General features: G+C 52.3%; 1 protein-coding gene and 1 long non-coding RNA gene across 7 annotated transcripts in view; one reads left to right on the top strand and one right to left on the bottom strand.

The window, feature by feature from the left end:
• Positions 1-1,987: 1,987 nt before the first annotated feature.
• Positions 1,988-25,093, bottom strand: part of LOC105467553 (G protein-coupled receptor 68) — a 31,048-nt gene continuing 7,942 nt past the window's right edge. The window contains exons 1-3 of one of the 6 annotated variants that reach the window (XM_011717232.3): positions 11,898-12,700; positions 10,733-10,970; positions 1,988-3,704 (exon numbers count right to left, since the gene is read on the bottom strand). In XM_011717232.3, coding sequence (XP_011715534.1) covers positions 2,478-3,605 — 1,128 coding nt within the window. In that variant the 5' untranslated portion in view covers positions 3,606-3,704; positions 10,733-10,970; positions 11,898-12,700 and the 3' untranslated portion in view covers positions 1,988-2,477. Of the gene's footprint in view, positions 3,705-6,020; positions 6,948-10,732; positions 10,971-11,897; positions 12,702-21,651; positions 21,700-25,093 lie in introns of those variants that run through there. The other 5 variants (XM_071099714.1, XM_011717233.3, XM_011717236.3 and 2 more) reach the window with 5 other exon arrangements.
• LOC112424184 (uncharacterized) lies at positions 12,016-18,866 on the top strand. Its single transcript, XR_003014903.2, has 3 exons — positions 12,016-12,100; positions 15,107-15,277; positions 17,516-18,866. It is a non-coding gene; the product is annotated as an uncharacterized lncRNA (long non-coding RNA).

The raw sequence follows: 25,093 nt of genomic DNA, 5'->3' as shown, positions 1-25,093 counted from the left end.
TGCCACTGTTGAGAAGATGCTCCAGCCTAAAGAGGCAGGTCAGCAAATGTGGGTCTCTCCAAACAAAGCCCCGTCACCGAGGACAGCCCCACAGAGATGAATGCAACAGGCCCTTCTGCTTTGGGAATCTTCTCTAGTGAGGAGGGGGTGGTCTGATGGAGCCCTCCCTCACTGTGGGGAGCAGCTACCTAGCAGGTACAAAGGGTCATGGGGCCAAGGACAGAGTGGGTGATATTCTCCAAACCACATGACTGGGCTCTATCCTCAAAAGGGAGTTGACCAAGTTAAACCACAGAGCAAATTTGCAACACCACACTGTAGGCACTTTATGAATCTCAAGTGGAGGGAGAGAAGGCTCTACTTCACTCGAGGGCTGTGTCCTTCTTGAACATTTTCTGGGTAATCAAGTGCAAATCCCTAACTGCTCTGCTTGAGTTTGCCCTGAGAAGTTCAACCTCTGCCCCTTCCTGACTCCTTTGGTTCTTCAGGGACCCTCTAGACCCCCTGGTGTTGAAGACCCCCCTACCCCATAAGGACTGCAGCATCCTCCCAAGGTGTCCAGTTACTTTGCTTTATTTGCAGACTGAAGTTGGCTACATAAATCCATTGCACAGTCAACACATGTAGACTTGGCAAAAAGAGAGGACAATACAAAAATACAACTCTTGATAGTAAATGAGAGTGCCCTCAGCTCGTCCCAGTCTGTGTCAGTGGGGAGCCGGTGTTTAAGGTCAACATAGGAGGAGGTGCTGTGGAATGAGGAGGCATGGAGGCTTCCACCAATGTCACTGACCCAGTAAGATCTTGGGCTGAGCTGCATGGGCTCTTCTTGGCTGTGTGGTCATTTCTGCTGCCTTCAAACTTGGTCACTTCCTCCTCTAGGAAGGGGAAGAGAACCTCCCCAAGTCATCGGACACCCTCCACAAGGATCTGATCAGGGGCTGTGTAGTCGAAGCCAAGTGTATCCCTGGGACCACTGTGAGCACCCTTCCCTGGGGCACCGCCAGCCTGGGCTGTCTGCCTCTGGGCATCCCCGATGAAAGGGCTAAGAGACACAGCACAAAGGATCAACCTCTTAAAAGCTGGGGGGAAGAGGGGAAGGGAGACTGAGGAAGGGGTTCTACCTGGGCCTCCCTTTGGTAGATTCCAGAAATATTTACTGATGCCAACTTCTGCTCCTAGCCACTGGTCCCTTCTTGGAGGAAGCCCAGGTAGCCTCTTGGTTCTGAGGAACTGGAGTCCCAGGCCTTGGAGGACATCCCCAGTCAGAGCTGGTCCCAGCCCACTGACCAGAAGGTCTGAAGAGCCAGCATTTCTGTGGAGGTGGCAGGTCTTCTGGAGCGGCAGGTGGCTCTCCCTGTTCTTGTGGCTGGAGCCAGGGCCCTTCTCTGCCTATAACTACCCCCACTCCCCCAACCCAACACCCCCTCCCTTCCTTCTCCCCTCCTCCCTTCCTTCTCCCCTCCTCCCTTCCTTCTCCCCTCCTCCCTTCCTTCTCCCCTCCTCCTTCCCTTCCCCCTCTTCCTTTCCTTCCCCCTCTTCCTTTCCTTCCCCCTCCTCCCTTCCTTCTCCCCCTCCTCCTTTCCTTCCCCCTCTTCCTTTCCTTCCCCCTCCTCCCTTCCTTCTCCCCCTCCTCCCTTCCTTCCTCCTCCTCCCTTCCTTCTCCCCTCCTCCCTTCCTTCTCCCCCTCCTCCTTTCCTTCCCCTTCTTCCTTTCCTTCCCCTTCCTCCCTTCCTTCTCCCCCTCCTCCTTTCCTTCCCCCTCCTCCCTTCCTTCTCCCCCTCCTCCTTTCCTTCCCCCCCTCCCTTCCTTCTCCCCTCCTCCCTTCCTTCTCCCCCTCCTCCTTTCCTTCTCCCCTCCTCCCTTCCTTCTCCCCTCCTCCCTTCCTTTTCCCCCTCCTCCTTTCCTTCCCCCTCCTGCCTTCCTTCTCCCCTCCTCCCTTCCTTCTCCCCCTCCTCCTTTCCTTCCCCCTCTTCCTTTCCTTCCCCCTCCTCCCTTCCTTCCCCCTCCTGCCTTCCTTCCCCCTCCAGTCTTCTCTTCCCACCCTGTTGTAGGCGGGGCTCCAGCGCTGGTCCCACCGGGACACCTGGACAGGCATTGTCTGTGACAACGGTGGCATTGGAAGGCCCTGGCAAGTGAACACCCAGCCTCCCACCTGCCAAGTCCTCACAATCCCTATGCACAAACTCTGCGGGAAGCAGGCCAGGGAGCGCAGCTCACTGTCTTCCCCCCACCAGCAGCCCCAGCCTGGCCACATCGCAGCCGCAGCAGAGGACACCATGAGCCAACGGGGGCTTATGCCCGCCCTCGGCCGTCCCAGCGGGCTCAGCAAGGGACAGCAGACTTCTGGAGTCATGGGGCCTCGCTGCCTCCGCAGAAAGCGGCACTGGTGCTGGGGGAAGCAGGAGGCAGCCGGCCCTGAGGCCCATGGGCTGAAGGCTCAGGCCTCACAGGGCCCCACCCACGGGGGACCCAGGCTAGGCCAACCCACCCGTGGCAGACCCTACCATCCCTGGCGAGTTAGGGGTCTGGAAGGCCGGGTGGAGCTTGGTCAACAGCTCGGGCTCCTCGCCCTGGGCCCCACTTTTCCCGGAGGCCTCGGGGGCACCCAGCGGGTAGGCCTCCCGGGCCCGGCCGGTCCTAGAGCAGGTGAGGAAGGCCAGGCAGGCCCCGCGGAGGCGGGCCAGGTCCCGGTGGGTGGTCTCACTGACGAAGCAGTAGAGCACCGGGTCGGCGACGCAGTTGAAGCTGGTGAGCAGGAGGGAGAAGTGGTAGGCGTTGAAGACGCCCTTGGCGAAGTCGCAGCTGGCCTCCCAGACGCTGCGCACCAGCAGCAGCACGTGGTAGGGCAGGAAGCAGGCCAGGAAGATGACCACGGTGCTGAGCACCAGCCGCTGGATCTGGTCCTTGCGGCTCTTCTGGGTGCCGTGGCTCCGGCGCACGGCGCGCAGGATGCCCTGGTAGGACGCCAGCAGCAGGCAGATGGGGAAGAGGAAGCCCACCAGGAAGCGGTAGTAGTTGATGGCGCGCTGCCATGCCTGGATGGGGTAGTGCTCAAAGCACACGCGGTGCTGGTCCTCGTCCTCGATGACCTCCTCGTGCATCAGGAAGTAGATGCTGGTCAGCAGCTCCTTGGCCCAGATGACCACGCTGACGCCGACGGCCGCCTTCAGGGTCCGGAACTGGTGGAAGCGGAAGGGATGGGCCACAGCCAGGTAGCGGTCCACAGAGATGCAGCAGAGGAAGCCCACGCTGATGTAGATGTTCTCGTAGAGGAGGATGCCGCACACCTGACAGGACAGGTCGCCGTGAGACCAGTTGTCGTGCTGCAGCACGTACTGCAGCCAGAAGGGCAGCGAGCAGATGTAGAAGAGGTCGGCCACCGTCAGGTTGCACAGGTACACGCCCAGCTCGTTCCGGGCCTTGATCTGCAGGTAGCCGAAGTAGAGGGACAGGCAGTTGGCCGGGAAGCCTACCACCAGCACGGTAACATAGACCACCGGGGCCAGCGTCTGGTGGATGGTGTGGTCGATGGTGCAGCTCATGGAGGAGTTGTCTGCAGTGATGTTCCCCATCTTTGGGCCTGACGGGGCCACACTCCTCATGGGCTCAGGGACTGGGCCTGTCTCTCCACCGCCATCCTGTTTATAGAAGGTGGTTCAAGTTCTACCAAGGGCTGGGCATCGCTGGTGGTGGGCAAGACCCTGAAAGTCAGAGGCAGGAAAGGCTTATAATAGTAGCTAACATGTATGTAGCACCTACTGTGTGTCAGGCACCGTTCTAAATTCTTTGCTCATTTAATTTAGAAGGTGTACTAGCCCACCAACTCCAATTCAACTACAGTATCTGAATGGTCGGACATGATGGCTCACACCTGTAAGCCCAGCACTTTGGGAGGTGGAAGGATCACTCGAGCTCAAGAGTTCAAGACCAGACTGGGCAACATGGCAAGCCCTTGTCTCTATAAATAAATAACTAAATAACAAGAAGAATAGATCTGAATGGGAGCCCCAGGTGCGGTGGCTCACATCTGTAATCCCAGCACTTTGGGAAGCCAAGGTGGGCGGATCACTTGAGGTCAGGAGTTCGAGACCAGCCTGGCCAATATGGCAAAAACCCGTCTCTACTAAAAATACAAAAATTAGCTGGGCATGGTGGCAGACACCTGTAATCCCAACTACTCGGGAGGCTGAGGCAGGGGATTCACTTGAACCTGGGAGGCAGAGGTTGCAGTGAGCCAAGATCGTGCCACTATACTCCAGCCTGGGTGATAGGAGGAGACTCTGTCTCAATTAAAAAAAAAAAAAAAAAAGAATATATCCGAATGGGTCACATACCAAGCCACTATAGGGTAGTTTACATCTCCCCTCCCCATTCCCTGGCTTTGCCTATTTATTCCCCATCCTTTATATATTTTCATGCTCCCTTGCTGTAGCAAGTAAGGCTGGAGGTTCTTTTTTTTTTTTTTTTTTTTTTTTTTTTTTTGAGATGGAGTCTAACTCTGTCGCCCAGGCTGGAGTGCAGTGAAGGCTGGAGGTTCTTATGAGCATGTACCCACCCTGAGCCTGCTCTCCCAGGGAGACATGGGGCAAAGATCAATTCTAACCCACACGCGACAGCACCGGCCACCCTCCTCATCCACAGCAATAGGCGGCATTCACATTTGTCCTATTTGCTCACAGGAATGTACTACTTAGGTCCATTTACACTGAGGCCACCGTCCCTCATGGGGGCCTCTCCAGAAGAGGCCCAACCTTGTCCACATTTTACCGAGTCCTGGCAAGAAACAAAAGCAGTTTCCCACAAGCACAGCCTGCACTCCTGGGTGCTCACCCAGCAGGAGCTACCTCTCCTCTCCTCCATGGAGCTCCGGGAAAGCTCTGGGCCAAGGCCCCAGGACGTGAGCGCCAGGCCAGCCAGGTAGAGACTGTGCAAGTCACTTACCTTGTCTCAGCCTAGGTTTCCTCACCTGTCAAACAGAGATAAAAACACCTGCCCTTGGGGGTTAGTATCAGGGCCACATCAAATAATGGGTATGCAAACAGGGCATTGTTTTTCCAGGAGCAAAGAGGAGGAGTAAGAGATTATAATCTTATTGGAATCAGTGAAAAGTTCCTGTTTATTGGCCAGATGCAGTGGGCTCACACCCGTAATCCTAGCATTTTGGGAGGCTGAGGTGGGCAGATCACTTAAGGTCAAGAGTTTGAGACCAGCCTGGCCAACATGGCAAAACTCTGTCTCTACTGAAAATTAGTCAGGCATGCTGGCGGGCTCCTGTAATCCCAGCTACTCAGGAGGCTAAGGCACGAGAACCGCTTGAACCTGGGAGGCAGAGCACGCGGTGAGTCGAGATCGCACCACTGCGCTCCAGCCTGGGTGACAGAGTGAGACTCCATCTCAAAAAAAAGAAGTTCTTATTATTGAGAATTTAACAAAGACGATTCCAGATATTTGAATAAGTTTGAGCAAGATAGAATACAATGTTTTGGTGGGGCGCAGTGGCTCACACTTGTAATCCCAGCACTTTGAGAGGAAGAGGCAGGTGGATCACCTGAGGTCAGGAGTTCGAGGCCAGCCCGGCCAACATGGTGAAACCCCGTCTCTACTAAAAATTCAAAAATTAGCCAGGTGTTGTGGCGGGCACCTGTAGTCCCAGCTACTCAGGAGGCTGAGGCATGAGAATCACTTTAACCCGGGAGGCAGAGGTTGCAGTGAGCTGAGATCATGCCACTGCACCCCAGCCTGGGTAACAGAGCAAGACTCCGTCTCAAAAACAAAAACAAAAAAACTTCTTGGATGAATAGGTGAACGACACTTCCCATCTTCCAGGTGAGGAAACTGCGGTTCTAAAGGGCAAGTGACTTGCCTGAAGCCAGCCTGAGGAAGGAAGAAGGGTTGCTGCTAGAATCCAGGTCTTCTTGCTCCACATCCCACCTCCCTGCCACATACAGTCTCTGCCTGAGACTCAGCTCCCAACCTCTCAGTTCCCAGAAAACAGGGACTCCCAGTCTCTGACTCACCTCTTCCGTCCTCTTCAGGGCACTGGCCTAGAATTCCAGTGATGGTGGTGGAGGGAGGTGCTTCTTATTTTTGTTGTGGTAAAATACATGTAAAATAACATTTACCATTTTAGCCACTTTTTTTTTTTTTTTTTTTGAGATGGTATTTTACTCTTGTTACCCAGGCTGGAGTGCCATGGCACGATCTCGGGTCACCGCAACCTCTGCCTCCCAGATTCCAGTGATTCTCCTGCCTCAACCTCCCAAGTAGCTGGGATTACAGGCATGCGCCAACATGCCCGGCTAATTTTGTCATTTTAGTAGAGACGGGGTTTCACCATGTTGGTCAGGCTGGTCTCAAACTCCCCATCTCAGGTGAGCTGTATCCATTAAATAATAACTCCCCAGCCCCTAGCAACCACCATTTCTGTCTCTATGAACTTGACTATTCTAGGTACCTCATATAAATGGAATCAGACAGTATTTGTCCTTTTGTGTCTGGCTTATTTGATGTAGTATAATGTCTTCAAGATTCATCCATGTTGTAGCACACGTCAGAATTTTCTGCCTTTTTAAGGCTGAATAATAGTCCACGGTATGCACAACCCACATTTGGTTTATCCATGCATTGATGGACATTGGAATTGTTTTTACCTTTTGGCTATTGTGAATAAAGCTGCTATAAACATGAGTGTACCAAGATCTGTTCAAGTTCCCACTTTCAGTTCTTTTGGGTACATAATCAGAATTGGTACTGCTGGATCATATGTTAGTTCTATTTTTAATTTTTTGAGGAACTTCCCTACCGTTTTCCGCAGTGGCTGCACCGTCTTACATTTCCACCGGCCATGCACAACTGTGGGTTTTGGGTTTGTTTGTTTGTTTGTTTTCATTTGTATGTTTTGGTGGTAAGAAAAAGGGGGGAAGGGCCGGGCGCGGTGGCTCAAGCCTGTAATCCCAGCACTTTGGGAGGCCGAGACGGGCGGATCACAAGGTCAGGAGATCGAGACCATCCTGGCTAACACGGTGAAACCCCGTCTCTACTAAAAAATACAAAAAACTAGCCAGGCGAGGTGGCGGGCGCCTGTGGTCCCAGCTACTCCGGAGGCTGAGGCAGGAGAATGGCGTAAACCCGGGAGGCGGAGCTTGCAGTGAGCTGAGATCCGGCCACTGCACTCCAGCCTGGGCGACAGAGCCAGACTCAGTCTCAAAAAAAAAAAAAAAAAAAAAAAAAGAAAAGGGGGGAAGGAACAGCTGAAGTCCATGATCCCAAAACTCTGCCCAGAGCCCAGTGAATCAGAATTCGGCCCTAGTCACCTTCTCTTGTCAGTCCGCCTGTCCCTGAATGCAAGCTCACACCTGTGGGGCCAAGTGCTTTGCCAGGCTTACATATAAGGAAATCCACAGAAGCTCATGTCCCCGAATGGTCCCCAAGGCACCTATCCAGGGCCGTTCCTCTTTCTGAATTTACTTCAGGTTCTCCACAGTCCACACAAGATCCACCCACAGGAAGATAAAATCCATTCACAAAAGCACAGGCCCCCAGGCTCCCCCCCAAACGGCAAATGAAGCCCCCATGAAAGCACAACCAGTCATCTTGGAAATTCACTGAGTGTCATCAGGCTATGGTTTACGAGTGGTGGGTGTATATACGTGTAGGGTGGTGCTTCCTCTTCCCTAGGCCAACAATAAGCTAATTCTGGCAACCAAAGTCAGAAACATTCAAGCCTACAGAACAAAGAAGAAACATTTACTGCGTTTAGATGAAAGCACCTCCTACGTTTATTTTGGAGAGAAAAGAGGGTTTTGGTATTCTAACGCTGCAGTGCTTGAACTTAGGTGCATCAGAATCCCCTGGGGAATTTGTTATGACAGATCGCTAAGCCTCACCTCCAGAGTTTCAGACACAGTGAGTCTGGGCTGGGGCTCAGGAATTTTACATTTCAAACAAGCTGCCAGGTGATGTGGATGCTGCCGACCCATGGACCACATTTTGAGTAGCTAGGTGCTAGGACAGTCTGGAAGGTCCAGGGTTCAGCTCTTGAGTGCATGCCCTACAAGAGCTCCCAAGGCAGGGAAACAGAGGAAGCTGGCAGGGGAGTATGATCCAGCGGGACCTTGTGGGCACAACCAGGTCACAGCCCTTGGGATGTCTCCCAGCTGATTCAAGGCCCCAAGAAAAAGCCATTAAACCTGAGCACTTACACCTTTTATTTGCAAAATACTTTATAGTTTACAGAGCTTTTCACCTCTGTTCTCTTGTCCAATTTTAAAAACAGCCATTTAGAGATGTGTCCATTTTAGAGATGAGAAAACCGAGGTCAGACAGATGAAGCAGCTTGAACTATCCAGTACCCTGGCTTTCACTGCACAAGTGTGTGTAGAGCATCTCCGATGTTCACAGCACCAAGCTAGACATGGGGGACCTAGAAGTCCACAAGAAATGGGCCGGGTGTGATGGCTCACCCCTGTAATCTCAGCACTAGCTGAGGCGAAAGGATCGCTTGAGCCTAGGGGCTCAAGACCAGCCTGGGCAACATAGTGAGACTCTGTCCCTACATAAAATTTACAAATTAGCCAGCTGTGGTGGTGCACACCTATAGTCCCAGCTAATCAGAAGGCTGAAGCAGGAGGATCGCTTGAGCCCAGGAGGTCGAGGCCGCAGTGAGCCATATTCATGCCACTGTGCTCCAGCCTGGGTGACAGAGTGAGACTCCCCCATCTCAAAACAAACAAAATGCAAGAAATGGCTCCCAGTTTCAAGGAACCTCCAAGCTCGAAAGACAGGAATGTCCCATGCACAAATTACTAGCATGCAAGGCAGTGTATGGCGGGTGCAGTGGGCAGCTCTCCCACACACATTCAACACTGGTTTGCCCTTTTCACTCCCTGTGGGATGGCTGCTTCTCCGTGGTTTCAACCCCACCTACACTCTGATGACTCCCAGGTCGCTTCCTGCCATTCACAGGACATGCTCAGTGAGGCCCACGCTGGGTCCATCATTTTCTCCACTGGTCTGTTCTTGGAATGGGCATCCTCACCTGCCCAATCACTTATGTCAAAAAATGGCTGGCCTTTAGCTTTCACCCACATCTCATCCACAGCATCCAGTTAATTTCCAAGTTCTACCACTTTCAACTCCTAAGTATTTCCTACATCCATCTCCTCCTCTTCAGCTCTCTTGTCAGCACCCTAGATGGGCTTGGTCAAGAGCTCCTTCCCAGAGTCAGTGCAACAGCCTCCTCTTGGGCTGCTTCCTGTCTCCATCTTACCATCCTCAAAGCCATCCTCTAAACAGAAATCTAAGCCAGTCACACCCTGCGGCAAAGACTTCCATGGTTCTCCAATCATCCACTCACGCATCCATCATCCAGCCATTCACGCATCCATCCATCCATCCATCCATCCATCCACCCAAGTATTCATTCATACAACAAATACTCACCAAGTATCTATTATACAGAAGGCACAACACTAGACACTGGCCCCTAGTAACAAGTGGCTTTTAGTATTAAGGGGGAGGCGAGAGGACAAGTGAAACAAGCTCACAAAGAGAGTGCAGGATTTTGTGAGGGTTCATGGGTGAGGACCTCACCCTGTCAGGAAAGGCCTTCCTGAGCATCGGCAGTTACAGTAAGATCAGGAGAAAGAGGAAGCGCTGCCCAAGCAGAGGAGAGTTTCTACCTGTGGAAAATGTGTGGAAACAGCCGAAATGCAAGAGGAAGAGAAGGGGCGGCTCTGTGGAATTGAAAGTAGACTGGATCTAAATATGAGGTAGGCAGGGCGAGAGAGGAAACGGCTGTAGAACTGGCAAGTGATTACAAGCGAGGTGGGGAACAACCAGGGGCCAATCGGAGATTTTTCTTGGTGCCTGGTCCTTATAACCTCCCCAAAATTATTTGCTGGATGGATGGTGGAGAGGTGGGTGGGTGAATGAGTAAATGGAGGGATGGGGTAGCCAGATAGATGGATGACTGGATGCCTGGACAGATGGACATATGGGCAGCTGGAGAGGTGAGTGGATAGATGGGTGGGTGGATGGATAAGTGGATGGGTGAATGTATAAAGGGATGCATGGGTGAGGGGTAGAGGGATAGCGGGATGAGTGAATGGGTGGACAGGTGGATGTATGGGTGGGTGGATAGGTGAGCTGATGGAAGGGTGGGTGGGTGGATAAGTGGGTGGGTGAATGTGTAAATGGATGCACGGGTGAGGGGAAGATGGATAGATGGATGAGGAAATGGGTAGCAGATGGATTATGGGTGGATGGATATGTGAGTAGGTGAGTGAGTGGATAGGTAAATGGTGGAGGGTTGAGGCTGGGTGCTGGGACAGTGGGGGTATCATTAATAGAAACAGGAAAGTGAGGAGGAGGAATGACCGTGGTCCCCTCTCTGCTCAGGCTGCCTGAGCTGGTCTGAGGGTCCTGATTTTTCACCAGTGCCTTCCCTTCTACCGTTCCCTGAGGACAGGCACCCTCAGATGGAAACTCCGACTTGCCCTCTACCTCATCTCTACAGGAACCTTGCTCCTCGAAAATGAAAGAACACAGTGGATGCAAAAAATATTTCATAAATGGAAAAACATAGATATCTAGAAGAACTAAGCCATGTCTGTCGAGGGCCCTGCACCTGCCAGGCAAGTTTCTGAATGTCTGTTCTCTCTTTCACCACCACTCTCATCAGCACCCACTTTACAGATGCAGAAACTGAGGCTCAGAGAGATGAACCAACCTGCTGAAGACTCCGCAGCTGAGATGCGGCAGGCCAGGTCTGGAACTCGATTGGTCCACACATTCCTTGATGTCGTGCTGACTATTATGATCATCCTGGAACCACCACCCTCAAGCCGCCAGCTCAGCCAAGCTCCAGTCCTCACAGATGCTGCAGCAATGGCCACCAGACTTGGTCCGGGACTGACCCCCTTCACCTGGACTACGCTTTAGCACGTCAACCATATTTTCAACGCCCACTGAGGAAAACCAGCCATGTGTCCAGTCCATGGTTTGGGAGGGCATTGGGGAAAAGAATCAAAATAACACTTTATTACCCAGCTAAGAAATTGAGAAAAACTAGAGAGTGACTCAACGCCTGGAAGCAAATCTTTAGCAAATGTAAATCAGCATAGAGGCCTCTGAGGACTTCAATGACCAAGAGAAATTAAGCTCCCAACAGGAAGGAAAGGCCTCTCTGACTAAGCTAGGAGTCTCGTGCATGTCCCAAGTCAGAAGGCAGAGGTGCCTACCTGCTGGATTCCAGCTAGCACATAAATAATGATCTAACTCGCCCCCGCTTCCGTGAGGCACACACCGGCACGCACACAGACAGTTACTCATGGTGCCAGGGCTGCTCACGGAGCCCCAAACCCACAAGAGCTGGGGAGTTTCCCGAGGGCCCAGCTTCCTTTTCCTTCAGTTGGCCAAACCTCTGCATGCTTTAAACAAGACTGTTTCATTTTCTGAAAGTGCTTTATTTTTCCCTCTGAGGACGGGAAAAAATCAGGATGCATTTTTCCTTAGTCCCCATTTCCCCCCAGATCGCCTCACTCCAGCAACTGTGTGGACCATAGCATCTGACTTCTAGAACCCCTGTCACTGTTTCAAAGGTCAGTCCCATCTGGGCTCACAAAGTCCCTGTGAGTCAGGTGGGGCTGGCATTGCTAAGCCATTTCTGAGAACCTGAAGCCCAGAGAGGCTAAAGCAGGGAGGCTCAAACTCAGTTAGTTGGGGTGGATCTGAATCCAGAACCCAGGTGTCTAGGCACCAGCTTGCTGCCTTTGAACTTTCTGGATCACAAGCAATAGCAAGAAATACACCTGACATCACGACCCAGCACACAGAGACACACACACACACACACATCTGTACAAAGCAACAAACTTCCCCAAAGCAATACTTACCCTACTTCTTGCCACGCACTCTGATCATTTCTATTCTATTTCAATTTTTAAAATGCAGGTCATGAGTTACGAAGTTGATTTACTGACCCATGAATGGGTTACAACCCGCAGTTTGGAAACAGCTTGATGGACCCCCACCTGTGCTTTCCAGCTTCTCCTAGAGCCTCAGGGCCCCAGGAAGGCGGTGTGGTCTCTGAAGACAGGTGAGGAGCACACAGCTGCTGAAATCAGGACGGAAGGAGTCCTCTGAGGGGGGAGTCTGAAACGAGTCCTCTCTGACTCTGCCTGCCTCAGCTGGGCTCTGCCCTCAAACCTCAAACAACTGGGCTTCCTGCAGAGGCTCTGCAGGAGCCTGGGCACCCTTGCAACCACGACCCCAGCTCTCCCTCCAGCGATTTCCCGCAGCCTGAACCTCCCAGCTCCGGCTAGAAAATCCCCAGCCGGAGGCTGCCCATTCCCGAGCTGAGGCAGAATCATGTGAACTCCAATCTGGTGTCAGGCTGGGCGGTTGCCGAGGAACCACTCGCCAGCCAGAGGCTGAGGGCGGCGGAATGGCTCTCTCCACGCATCCTCCTCTGCTCTCCACGCAACCCAGTCAGTGAGCAGCCTCACCGGGAATGTGAAAGCCTGAGCTAGGGGCGGGTGCCCTCAGGACTGCGGTGGGGGGATACAGGAGGAGGGGGTGGGCTAATTCTAGCCACCTTTCAGCACCTACAGGATACCAGGATCCAGGCAAGGGCGGGGGAAGCTGTCAACATCTGGGTCACTGGGGCTCAACCCTGGCCACGTGCATGAGAACATACCTGGGAGCCTATAAAAAAAAAAACAATGCCCAAGCCCCACCCAAGGCTGGTTAAATCATGCTCCCAAGTGAGGTGCCAGCGTCAATGGCTTTAAAGCTCCCTGGACTGTTCTAAAGTGCAGTGAAGGTGGGGAGCCATGGATGTGGTGAAGCAGGTAGGATCCTGTTTGGCAGAGCAGCAGAGTGAAGGCCATGGAGCCAAGGCTCTGGGCATGAGTAAGGATAGGGTGGGCATCAAAGTTTGCAACTGTGTCAGTCCCCTGAGCAGGAACCAAGCCCGGGGCTGTGGCCGCGGGGGGCCTTCTGGCTCTCAGGAGCACTTACTAAACTCCCTCACACACATAACACAGAGGATGGAAAGGCCCAGCATTTTGGCGTAACCACCTCCCTCCAAGGCAGGCTCCTTGGAAGCTAATTATAAGCTACAATGCCAGAGCCAGGAAGCCAACAGACACACGGTGCATGGGGCCACTGGGGGCGCGAGTCCTTCCTGCCGGAAGCGGCCACAGCCCTGTGCTAGGTCCCTGATCTGGGGACTAACACAGTTTAAAACATGCCCATCTTATTCATGCCAAGAGCCTTGGCTCCACTCCCCTTGCTCTGCGGTAGGGGGTCTAAGGAAATCCCCTTCAGTGGAGCCTGGGCGTTCCAAGCAAATGCTACCACATAGCAAGCCTTTTAAAAACTATTTCCAGCCAGGCGCAGTGGCTCACCCCTGTAATCCCAGCACTTTGGGAGGCCAAGGCAGGTGGATCACCTGAGGTCAGGAGTTGGAGACCAGCCTCGCCAACATGGTGAAACCCCATCTCTACTAAAAACACAAAAATTTCCTGGGGGTGGTGGCATGTGCCTGTAATCCCAGCTACTTGGGAGGCTGAGGCAGGAGAATCACTTGAACCTGGGAGGTGGAGGTTGCAGTGAGCCGAGATTGCGCCACTGTACTCCAGCCTGGGCGACAAAAGCAAAACTCTGTCTCAAAAAAAAGAAAAAAAAGTTTCCTATGTCAGTTGCTTCTTGTAGGCCTTATGTTACAAGCAAAGGCTTCAACTTGGTGTGGTGCAGTAGTGTGCATTTGGACACACGTGCTATTTCTGAGTTTCGGAAATGTGGCTGGCTTTCCCTGATGTCATATAGGAGGACTTGGGGGTTAGGAGCACAGAACTGACTGAGCAGTGACTGCCTGGCTTACCCCTAGGACACGACCTGCCAGAGAGAGCACCTCTGGCCCTCTACAGGGTGACCCCCGGCCTAACAGGGTGTGCACACGCAGGCCGTCTACACCATCATCATCTATACCTGCAGGAACCACTAATGGCATGGTGTCCCGGCCCACCTCCAGCACCACCAGGGGCTGGCAAGCTGCCCCAGCCCCTCCGCAAGCAGCACATGCCCTACTGCACCTGGAGGAAGGACCATGCCTTTGGGATGAAGAAGGAGGGGTGAAACGTTCTTTGGTTTTACTCAAATCAGCTGAGCCCAGGTCTTTGTGAAATGCTAGCTCAGTAAGAGAAAAAAGAACCCACGTTCTCTCACGTGCCTGGCCCTCGAGGGGTTAGGAAAGAGCCTGGAGTGACTCGCTACCAAGAGCTGCCTTTACCATTTCCCCAGCATTTGCTTTTTGCACTAGGTGCTGTGCTAAGCACCTTCCCGATCCTTTGTTTAATCCTTACATCAACTCTGTGTGGCAGGGATTATCCTGTTGCCCAGGCTGGAATGCAGTGGTACGACCTCGGCTCACTGCAACCTCTGCCTCCTGGGTTCAAGCAATTTTCCTGCCTCAACCTCCCAAGTAGCTGGGATTACAGGCATGCACCACCCGGCTAATTTTTTTTTTTTTTTTTTTTTTTTTTTTTTTGAGATTCATTCTTGTTGCCAAGTCTGGAGTGCAATGGCGTGATCTCGGCTCATGGCAACTTCTGCCTCCCGGATTCAAGCGATTCTCCTGCCTCAGCCTCCTGAGTAGCTGGGATTACAGGCATGTACCACTATGCCTGGCTAATTTTGTATTTTTAGTACAGATGGGGTTTCTCCATGTTGGTCAGGCTGGTCTTGAACTCCCGACCTTAGGTGATCTGCCTGCCTTGGCCTCCCAAAGTGCTAGGATTACAGGCGTGAGCCACCATGCCTGGCCCTAATTTTTGTATTTTTAGTAGAGATGGGGTTTTGCCATGTTGGCCAGGCTGGTCTCGAACTCCTGGCCTCAAGTGATCCACCTGTCTTGGCTTCCCAAAGTGCTGAGATTACAGGTGTGAGCCACTGCACATGGCCAAAACAACATCCATTTCTTATCTTGCAGTTCTAGAGGTCAAAAGCATGACATGGATCTTACTGGCTAAAATCAAAACTGCAGTCTGCAGGGCTGCATTCTTTCTTAAGGCTCTAAAATCCATTTCCTTGTCTTTTCCAGCTTCTAGAGGCTTCTAGCATTCCTTGGCTTGTGGCATCTTCCAACTTCAAAGCCTACAGCAGTCGACTGAGTCCTTCTCACATCACATCTCCTCCTCTGACCCTCACGTTCCCTCTTCCACTTTGAAGGGTCCTTCCTTGTGACAATGCTGGATCATCTCCTTACTTTAAGGTCAGCTGATTAGGAGTCTTAACTCCACCTGCTGCCTTAATCCCCGTTTGCCATGTAAGGTAACGCAGTCACAGGTTCCGGGGATTAGAAACTGGACCTCTTTAGGGAGGGCATTATTCTGCCTCCCACACCCACCATGTGATACTTACTTAAAACCCTATATAGTGCTGGCTGGGTGAGGTGACTCATGCCTATAATCCCAGTACTTCAGGAGGCTGAGACAGGCAGATTGCTTGAACTCAGGGGTTTGAGACCAACCTGGGCAAGCTGGCGAAACCCCGTCTCTACAAAAAATACAAAAAATTGGTGGGTGCGGTGGCATGTGCCTGTAGTCCCAGCTACTCAGGAGGCTGAGGCTGGGGAATTGCTTGAGCCCAGAAGGCGGAGGTTGCAGTGAGCTGAGATCACACTTGGGCGACTGGAATGAAACCATGTCTCGAGCAAAACAAAACGAAACAAAAACCCTGTACAGTGCTGCTTCTCAAACGTTAGTGTGCATGTGTTATACATCTCCCAGGAATCTTGTTAGCGTAGCTTTTGGTTCAGTTCAGTAGGTCTGGGGTACGGTCTGAGATTCTGCCCTTCTAACATGAACTGAGGACCACCTTTATCTCTGGTATCCCCACAGCAATTGCTATAATGCTGCACAAGTGTTTGGGCTAAATAAATACTTGATAATGAAAAGGGCCAGGCATGGTGGCTCACACCTGTAATTCCAGCACTTTGGGAGGTCAAGGCAGGAGGATTGATCGCTTGAAGCCAGGAGTTTGAGACCAACCTGGGCAAAAAAGTGAGCCTCTGTCTGTACAAAAATTTTAAATATTAGCTGGTTGTGGTGGCCCGCACCTGTAGTCCCAGCTAGTCGGGAGGCTAAGGTGGGAGAATCCCTTGAGCCTGAAAGTTTGAGGCTGTAGTGTCCAGCATAGGCAACAGAGAAAGACCCAAAGGAAGGAAGGAAGGAAGGGAGGAAGGGAGGGAGGGGAGGGGAGGAGGGGAGGAAGGAAGGAAGGAAAGAAGGAAGAGAAAAGGAGGGAGGGAGGGAGGGGAGGGGAGGAGGGGAGGAAGGAAGGAAGGAAAGAAGGAAGAGAAAAGGAGGGAGGAAGGAAGGGAGGAAGGGAGGGAGGGGAGGCGAGGGAGGATGGGAGGAAGGAAGGAAGGAAAGAAGGAAGAGAAAACGAGGGAGGGAGGGAGGGAGGGAAGGAAAGAAGGAAGGAAGGAAGGAAGGAAGGAAGGAAGGAAGGAAGGAAGGAAGGAAGGAAGGAAGGAAAAGTTGAGCTCTGAGTGTTTTTATCACTGTGATACAAGGGAGCTGGGATAAGGGCTCCTCACACACGCTTCACACAGAAGGAAGGTGGCCTGAGGTTGTGAATGACAAATGGGTGCTCAGCAAGGGGATGCAGGGTGGGTGCTCACCTGTCTGGAGCTGCCCATATATATATACAAGGCATTGAGCTTTCCATAGGCTGCCTTGATGCCTCACAGCAACCCGCCAGGTAAATATCATCTCAGTTCTATCACTGAAAGCTCAGGGCTATCCAAGACCAAGGGTCACACAGCTGGCAAGCAAGCAGCAGGGCTGGGATTCAATTCAATGTCCGAATTCACTGTGTTTTCATTTTTAATTAATTAATTAATTTTTAGAGATGGGGTCCCTATTCTATCACCCAGGCTGGAGTGTAGTGGTGCGATCATAGCTCACTGCAGCCTCAAAAATCTGGGTTCAGGCAATCCTCCCTCCTCAGCCTCCCCAGTAGCTGGGACTCAGGTATGGGCCATCATGCCCAGCTCATTGTATTTTTTTTAAAAAAAATTTAGTGTATGCAACGGATTGGTTTCACCATTGTATTTATTTTTATTTATTTATTTATTTTTTGAAACAAGTCTCCCTCTGTTGCCCAGGCTGGAGTGCAGTGGCACGATCTTGGCTCACTGCAACCACCACCTCCCGAGTTCAAGCGATTCTTGTGCCTCAGCCTCCCAAGTAGCTGGGATTACAGGCGCACACCACCACACCTGGCTAATTTTTGCATTTTTAGTAGAGACAAGGTCTCACCATGTGGCTTATGCTTGTCTCAAATTTCTGAGCTCAAGCCATCCGCCCACCTTGGCCTCCCAAAGTGCTGGGATTATAGGCATGAGCCACCACACCTGGTCCATCATTGTATTTTAATATTTTCCAATGTAACGCATGGAAATATGTATGACTATTGGTTAATGCTTGTCTTCTCCTTTACACAGGAAGCTGCCTGGGGAAGGAGGAGCTGGATCTATTTCGTTCTTTGCTAGGGACCGTGCACACCAAAAACATGCTGAATGTTTGGGTGAATAAATGAATCTAAATTCCACTTCTTCCTGTAGCCTGCTGGGAAGACCAGCGTGGCTAAAATTGAAGTCAGAAGCTAACAATCTGAGGGAAACAGTCAGGATATAGGATGAGGCAACAAGAAGAGGGTTGGTTTGGACTCTCAGAGTGTGAGTGGGTGGCCTTAAGCGGAAGTGCATTTCCACGAAGGCCTGGTGCTGAACCGGGGACTTCCAGCCAGGAGGGCCTGTGGTCTGAGAAGGTCTGAGCTGCCTGGGGCATGTCTCCTGTCTGCAGCTGCAGCACAGACCACAGACCTGGAGGTTGCCATGGCAATCCCTGGGGCCTGCTGCCCCCACTGCCTGCAGAGCGCTCCAGCCCATCAATTAGTAACCTAATAATGTATGACAACAGTCACTCCAAACACACAGGAAGCAGCCCTCTTGAAAAACAAACGACTTCTCCAGCAACTCGAGAGCTTCGAAGATGCTCATTACGCTCAACCCCGGGCCACCCGCTCAAATCTATTTTCTTGAATCCAAATTGCTCTCTCATTGGCTTCTCCCTCTTGTTTTGAAGGCCCGGGGTTGACAAAGCTGGGGACTGAAGCCTCAGAGGTTCCAGGGCTAGAGAGGCCACTGGGTAGGATGCCTGCTCCCTCAGCCCTGTGTCAGGTCCAGCGATACTGATTCTGACCAAAATACACTGTGTGTGATAAGGCCCATGATTCTGTCTCGGCAGGTCCTCTCCTGGGAGAAACACTTCAACTTTTGCAAAAGATTAATTCATCACCATGGCGCCCAGAAAAAAAAATGCAAAAGAGAAGGCTCAAGTTGTGGCAGACCCAAGGTGGCTGCAAACTCTTTGAGATTTTCCTCATCGAGAGGTGGGGGTCTAAATCCCCTCCCTTGAACCTAGGCAGGCCCTCTGACTGCCTGACCAACAGAATAGCGTGGAAGCAACGCTGTACCAGTTTTTGAGGCTAAGCCTGAAGAGACTGGCAGTTCCCACTTCCTGTCTTTTGGGAATAATTGTTCTTGAAACCTAAGTGCTATGCTGTGAGGAAGCCAAGCAGCCTCGTTGACAGGCCCACACTGAGCGGAACCAAACCCTGGCCAGCAGCTCCTGCTGTGCCCCGAGCTGACAGCCAGGTTTGACTTGTCTTGCATACCAGCATGTCATGTTGGATGAGGATCCCCCAGCCCCAGTAGGGCCATCTCAGCTGATGCTCCAAGGAGCAGAGATGAGCCATCCCCACCGAGCCCTGCCCAAATCACAGATTTGTGAGCAAAATAAATACGTTATTTTAAGCTAATATCTTCGCTCTTTCTTCCCCTCCCTCCCCCTCCTTCCCTCCCTCTCTCCCTCCATCCCTCCCTTTCTCTTTCTTTCTTTCTTTTTTTTTAAACGGAGTCTTGCTCTGTTACCCAGGCTGGAGTGCAGTGGTGCCATCTCGGCTAACTGCAACCTCCGCCTTCCAGGTTCAAGCGATTCTCCTGCCTCAGCCTCCTGTGTGGCTGGGATTACAGGCATGTACCACCATGCCCAGCAAATTTTTGTATTTTTAGTAGAGACGGGGTTTCACCATGTTGGCCAGGGTCGTCTCCAACTCCTGACCTCAAGTGATCCACCTGCCTCGGCCTCCTAAAGTGCTGGGATTATAGGCATGGGCCACTGCAGCCGGTCTAAGCTAGTATCTTTAAATATGGTTTGTCCTGCAGCAATAGATAACAGAAGCATAAATTATTTGTCCCCCCAAATCACTTTAGGGCCTATCATGTGCTGGATTTATTCATATAATTATCTGATTTCAAATCTTTTCAAATTGTATAACAAGTCTTTGAGGTGTAGGTATTATCATCTCCACTTTCCCTAGGAGATACTAAGACTCAGAAAATTAAAATATCTTGTTTGAGGTCAACCAGCTAGGAAAGACGAAACAGGAATTCTGATGCTAAAGCTCATTCCTCTACCACCATCATCATCATCCTCATCGTGGCTGGTGCCAAGCGCTCCTCCTTCCCTCCAGGGTCTTCAGTCACCAGCCCCTCTTTGGGTCCACCCACTGAAGTCCACCAACCTCTGGACACCACCACACTTTGCATTTGTTTTCTTTGAACCTGTTTTCCACTTCGTTTCCTGTTGGCTGAGTCTTTTCTTCTGACAGTGTGCACCTTACCCAGAAGTGTGTGGTATGATAGTAATAATAAGAGTGGGCAGAACTGACATTCAGAGGGCATTGCAAGGCTTTCAAGGTCGGATTTCACCTGTGCAATCCCATAATCGCCCTACTATGATGCCCATTTCACAGGAAACTCAGAGGCTTAGAAAGAGACAACATGGGCTGGGTGTGGTGGCTCACACCTGCAATCCCAGCACTTTGGGAGGCAGAGACGGGTAAATCACTTGAGGTCAGGAGTTCAAGACCAGCCTGACCAAGGTGGTGAAACCCCGTCTCCACTAAAAATACAAAAATTAGCTGGGCGTGGTGGTGGGCGCCTGTAGTCCCGGTTACTCGGGAGGCTGAGTCAGGGGAATCGCTTGAACCAGGTGGTCGAGGTTGCAATGAGCCAAGATCGCACCACTGCACTCCAGCCTGGACGACAGAGCAAGAATCCATTTAAAAAGAAAAAAAAAATTGTGACTTGCCCAAGGTAATAACTCTAAAATATGGAAGAGCTCGGATTGGACCTAGACTATCTGGTTCTGGAACTGGGCTGGCAATACAGTCATACAGTCCTCATACAGCATCCTCACTGTCCAGCTCCACTTCCACTGTTGAGCTCAGGAATCTGTTTCCCTCCCTCCTTTTGGAAGCGATCCTGTGTGTGGAGGTGGGGGCAGAGGGAGTAAAGCCAAACGTAACTACAGCATCTCAGATTTGCAGACTCTCAAACCAGCCTCACACCTCAGTGAGGTGACAATGGCTAATATTTCTTTTTTTTTTTTTTTTTTTTTTTTTTTTTTTTTTTGAGACAGAGTCTCGCTTAGTCGCCCAGGCTGGAGTGCAGTGGCGCGATCTCGGCTCACTGCAAGCTCCGCCTCCCGGGTTCACGCCATTCTCCTGCCTCAGCCTCCCGAGTAGCTGGGACTACAGGCGCCCGCCGCCTCGCCCGGCTAATTTTTTGTATTTTTAGTAGAGACGGGGTTTCACAGTGTTAGCCAGGATGGTCTCGATCTCCTGACCTTGTGATCCGCCCGCCTCGGCCTCCCAAAGTGCTGGGATTACAGGCGTGAGCCACCGCGCCCGGCCGACAATGGCTAATATTTCTTATCTCAGTTTTACAGAGGCCCAGCCACACAGCAAGTTACCTGCCCAAAGCTACACAGCCTCTGGCTCCAACGCAGGGCTCTCTCCCCTGCCTGTGCCCTTTCGCCACCGCAGCCCCTGTTCTCTAGCTGAAGGGCCACCTGGACCCTGCTGCCTCGTCGGGCCATTTGCTTGGTGGAGTAGCTGGGGGGGTGGGGGGCCGGCAACCAGGGACCCCACCCGGCGCTGCCCCTGCCGACCAAGCAGTGAGCCAGCTCTCCCCTCCTCTGTGGCAGGGGGTGCTGTCCGGGTCTCAGGGCTGCCCTGAGGGGCCGCGCAGATCTGGGGGACAGAAAGGCCCAAACGGACTCGGAATGGCCGGTGCTGCCAGGCTCTGGGAAATGAAGGGCTCGCGGTGTCTCGCACTTTTTGTGGGGGCGGGAGTAATTACCAGGTGGCCGCGGAGCCAGCCGAGGGGGCGGCTGCTAACCCGGGCGGCGACCGCAGGCGGAGACACCCCGCCCGGGAGAGGGACCCGGCCGCGCCGGCGCTCGCGGACAGACACCCGCGGTCCCGGCCGCTACCGCGGCCGAGTCTCCCGCCCCCGCCACGCCCCGGCGGCCTCGGCTCGGGGCGCGCCCCCGCCTCGCACGCGCACGCGCCTGCACCCGCACTGGCCCGCCAGGTTCCCGCGCGCTCGCGGGGCCGCTCCGGGGGAGGTGCCGAGACCCAGCCTTGGCCTGCGCGCGGTTTTCGGGGTCCGGCGCGCCGGGGACCCACAGGCGAGGCGAGAGGAAGGGGTCGGCTCGCTGGGACACTTACCTGCGCGGCGCAGGGCTGAGGCGCCGGCCACCGTTACCCCGCGCCCCTCCTCTTGCCAGCGCGCACGCAGATGGCGGGGTGGCCTGGGGACTTCCTCGGGCCCCTTCCTGGGAACGCAGGGCCAAGTTGTGCTCCGATTCCAAGGCACCTCCGCGTCAGGCACACGCAGCCCTGAGTGAGGGTCCACGCCCTGCCTTTCACCCTGACCACAGTCCCTAGGCTCGGTGCCTGCTTCCACTACCATCCTGCCCTGGGGGACAGGGTCTAGAGCACTGCGTGGGGCTCAGAGTGGGCCTGGCTGTAAAAGGACAAGGGTCCTTCTCCAGCCACGTCCACTCCCGGGTGCCCTGGCTATCAGCAGCCTCTCACCACAACCCCAGGGTGAGAAGCCTAGAGAACAGTCCAGGAGTAGCCTTTCTGTCCTTTTCCACGTCCGTGTGCCCAGCACACGCAATAAATGAAGTGCGGTGTTGCAGCTCTGGGCCTCTCTGCACCTGCCCTGACCGCAGCCTGGCCAGCCCAGCCTGGGGCTCTGCACTTAGGTTTGCAGCCCCCTGGGTCCCTGCCCGGTGCTCCCCAGAGCCGGAGCCTGCCTGCCACAGGGATGGCTTAGAGGACTCCTACTGACCTTCTTGATAATTCAAGAAGGCCTTAGTGCCCTCTGCCCCACATGCTCACAGATAATAGTAATAATAGTTCCAGCCCGCATCTATTGAGCTCTGCTGTGTGCCGGGCACTGTTGTAAGTACTTAATCGCATTAACTCATTTGATGTTCAGGGGTGTATGATGTAGATACTATTGTTATTCCCATCTTATACATGGGGGAATGAGGCACAGAGAGGGCAAACAACTTGCCCAAGGTCACACAGGTAGTACGTAGAGGCCTTGGGATTCAAATCCAGGCAGTTGGGTACAGAAGCCCTCTTCCTACCCACTTCCTGTCCCAAGCCACCCTTAGCTGTTTCCTTCTGCTTTTTCACAATTGCATACCTTGGTTCCTGTGGCCCTCCCCACTCCAGAGACCTCCTGTTTCCCATCTCTTGAACTCCTGCCTCCGTCTTAAGACCCCAAATCACTTCCCCTAGGGAGCATTCTTGGTTGCCCCAGGTAATGTGTGCTGAACCCCGCTGTGTGCCCTTAGCCCCTTTCCCAGCATTGCACTGCCCCGGGGTTGGTGGCACACAGCTATCTCTCTACAGGGCCCTTGCTCTCAGCCCAGTTATCCTGCTCAAAGCAGGGTGCCCCCATTCTTATTTATGAAATGAATGTCTGGAACTGTCACTGCAAGAGTCTGCAGAAGCTTAGGCGGTTGTCAGGACAGATGGTTGCAGGTTAGGGACGAAGGGTGATTGGAACTGCAGGCAGGGGAGGTAGAAGGAGAGAGACAGCAAACATCTCACCTTCTGCTAACTCCTCTGGGTGGCTCAGCGCTCCACACGGTGTGACTTAGCCTCTAGGTGAGTCTCCGGAAGGATGGACAGTGGGTAAGAGGACAGAAGGTACCCTGGCAGGGGAAGGCCGGGGAGCAGGAGGAGGGAGAGAGAGGCACAGGGAGTGTGGAGGCAGGGGGATTTGCTTTTCCCACTGGACACTACCCTAGCCACATCCCAGCAGGCTAAGAGGCTGGATAAGCCGCCTCTGCTGGTCTTCATTTTGAAATTCCTCCTTCTTAGAAAGTCCTCACAAATGGAATTTTCTGGATTGACTATTTATGCCATAAAAATTCACATCTGCTTTCTAAAAGTTGCCAAACTGAATGTAGTTGTGAAGAGTTTGGCGTTGAAAGCCAGAGTGTTGGCATTTAAATCCCAGTGGTACTACGCACTAGCAGGGTGACCCTGGACAAGTCTTTTAACCTCTCTGTGCCCGTTTCCTCATCTGTGAAATGGAGACACAACTTCAAAAGAGGGCTAAGATGATTACATGAGTTAAGCCAAGTAAAGCCCTTAGCTCAATGCCCAGCACACATGAGGGTTCAATAGATGTTAACTGTTATTATCACTGTCATTGGACATTCCAAATATCGTCTTATTTGCAGCTCTTATCATTTATCTATTTATTTTTGAAACAGGGTCTCACTTTGTCGTCCCCCAGAGTACAGTGGAGTACAGTGGCAGCTCACTGCAGGTGCAATCACTCTTATCTTTTAAATGCTTCCTGTGTCCTTAGTGCCTGTGCACAATCTCCTTTCATCCCCAGAACAAGTAGTTTTATTCTCTCCATTTCACAGATCAGGAAACTGAGGTTTCATAAATTGCCTGAGACCACTCAATTCCCAAGTGACTGAGCCAGGACTTGACAGGAGTTCCGACTCTGAAGCTGTTTCTTCCAGTGATTCTGTTCTGCCTCATCTCATCTCTCTAGGAAAGAGGTGGGCTCTTTTAAAGCTCATTGTCAGTTGCCAGATCGAGGACTCTGACTGTCAGGAGTACAGAGCATGCTCTGTAGAAAATATATTACAGAATGAATCCTGCCAGGGCTACCACACTGCACAACCTCAAGGGTGCCGTGCATGCTGTAACCTATCTGGTGGTCCCTGGAGTTGGCTCAGTGTGCCAGTACTTGGTGGCCCTGTCTCCTGCCTCTCTTTTTCTTTTCTTTTTTTTTTTGAGACAGAGTCTCTGTCACCAAGGCTGGAGTGCAGTGGCACGACCTCGGTTCACTGCAACCTCGGCCCCTGGGTTCAAGCAATGTTCATACCTCAGCCTCCTAAGTAGCTGGGATTACAGACGTATGCCACCACGGCCAGCTAATTTTTAGTATTTTTAGTAGAGACAGGGTTTTACCATGTTGGCCAGGTTGGTCTCAAACTCCTGGCCTCAAGTGATCCACCTGCTTCAGCCTCCCAAAGTGCTGGGATTACAGGCGTGAGCCACCGTGCCCAGCTATGCCTCTCTTTTTCACCCCACATTCTCCGTTTACAGGTGCCTAAACATATCCATTGCCTTTCACAGTCTTGATGCTGTTAAATTAAAACAAACTCACTTTTGATTCGTGTTTCACTTTTTAGAGACAGACAGCATGGCTCTTATTATAGTTACTTAAAGATCTGGAACTGGCCAGTGGAGTCTGAGATGCTTGGGCCATTGCCAAAATACAGACTTGGGCATTTCTGGCCATGCTTTCCCTTAGAAAATGCGGGAGCTGGAGAACCATATAGAAATTCATCATGCTGCTTGCAAAGTCACTTTTGGCTGGGTTTTGCTATGTTTCTTGGTGTCAAGATGTCCAGTCCTTGGCAGAGGCAGCAGAATTTGTTGTTTTGTAAATAAAACCTGGCCTTACAAGCAACAAAACAGCTCACTGATGGTAAATTAAGCACATATTGTCTTCCAGAACCTTCCTGAGCCTAGAGAATGTAAATTATGACCCATGCTCTTGAAATGCTGATTGGAAATGCTGCACTAATAACTGTCTCGCCCACAGAAATTATCTCCCACA

This window comes from Macaca nemestrina, chromosome 7 (genome assembly GCF_043159975.1).
Source record: "Macaca nemestrina isolate mMacNem1 chromosome 7, mMacNem.hap1, whole genome shotgun sequence".
NCBI lineage: Eukaryota > Metazoa > Chordata > Mammalia > Primates > Cercopithecidae > Macaca > Macaca nemestrina.
Note: the sequence above shows the minus strand (reverse complement) of the source record. Positions and strands in the feature narration are given on the sequence as shown.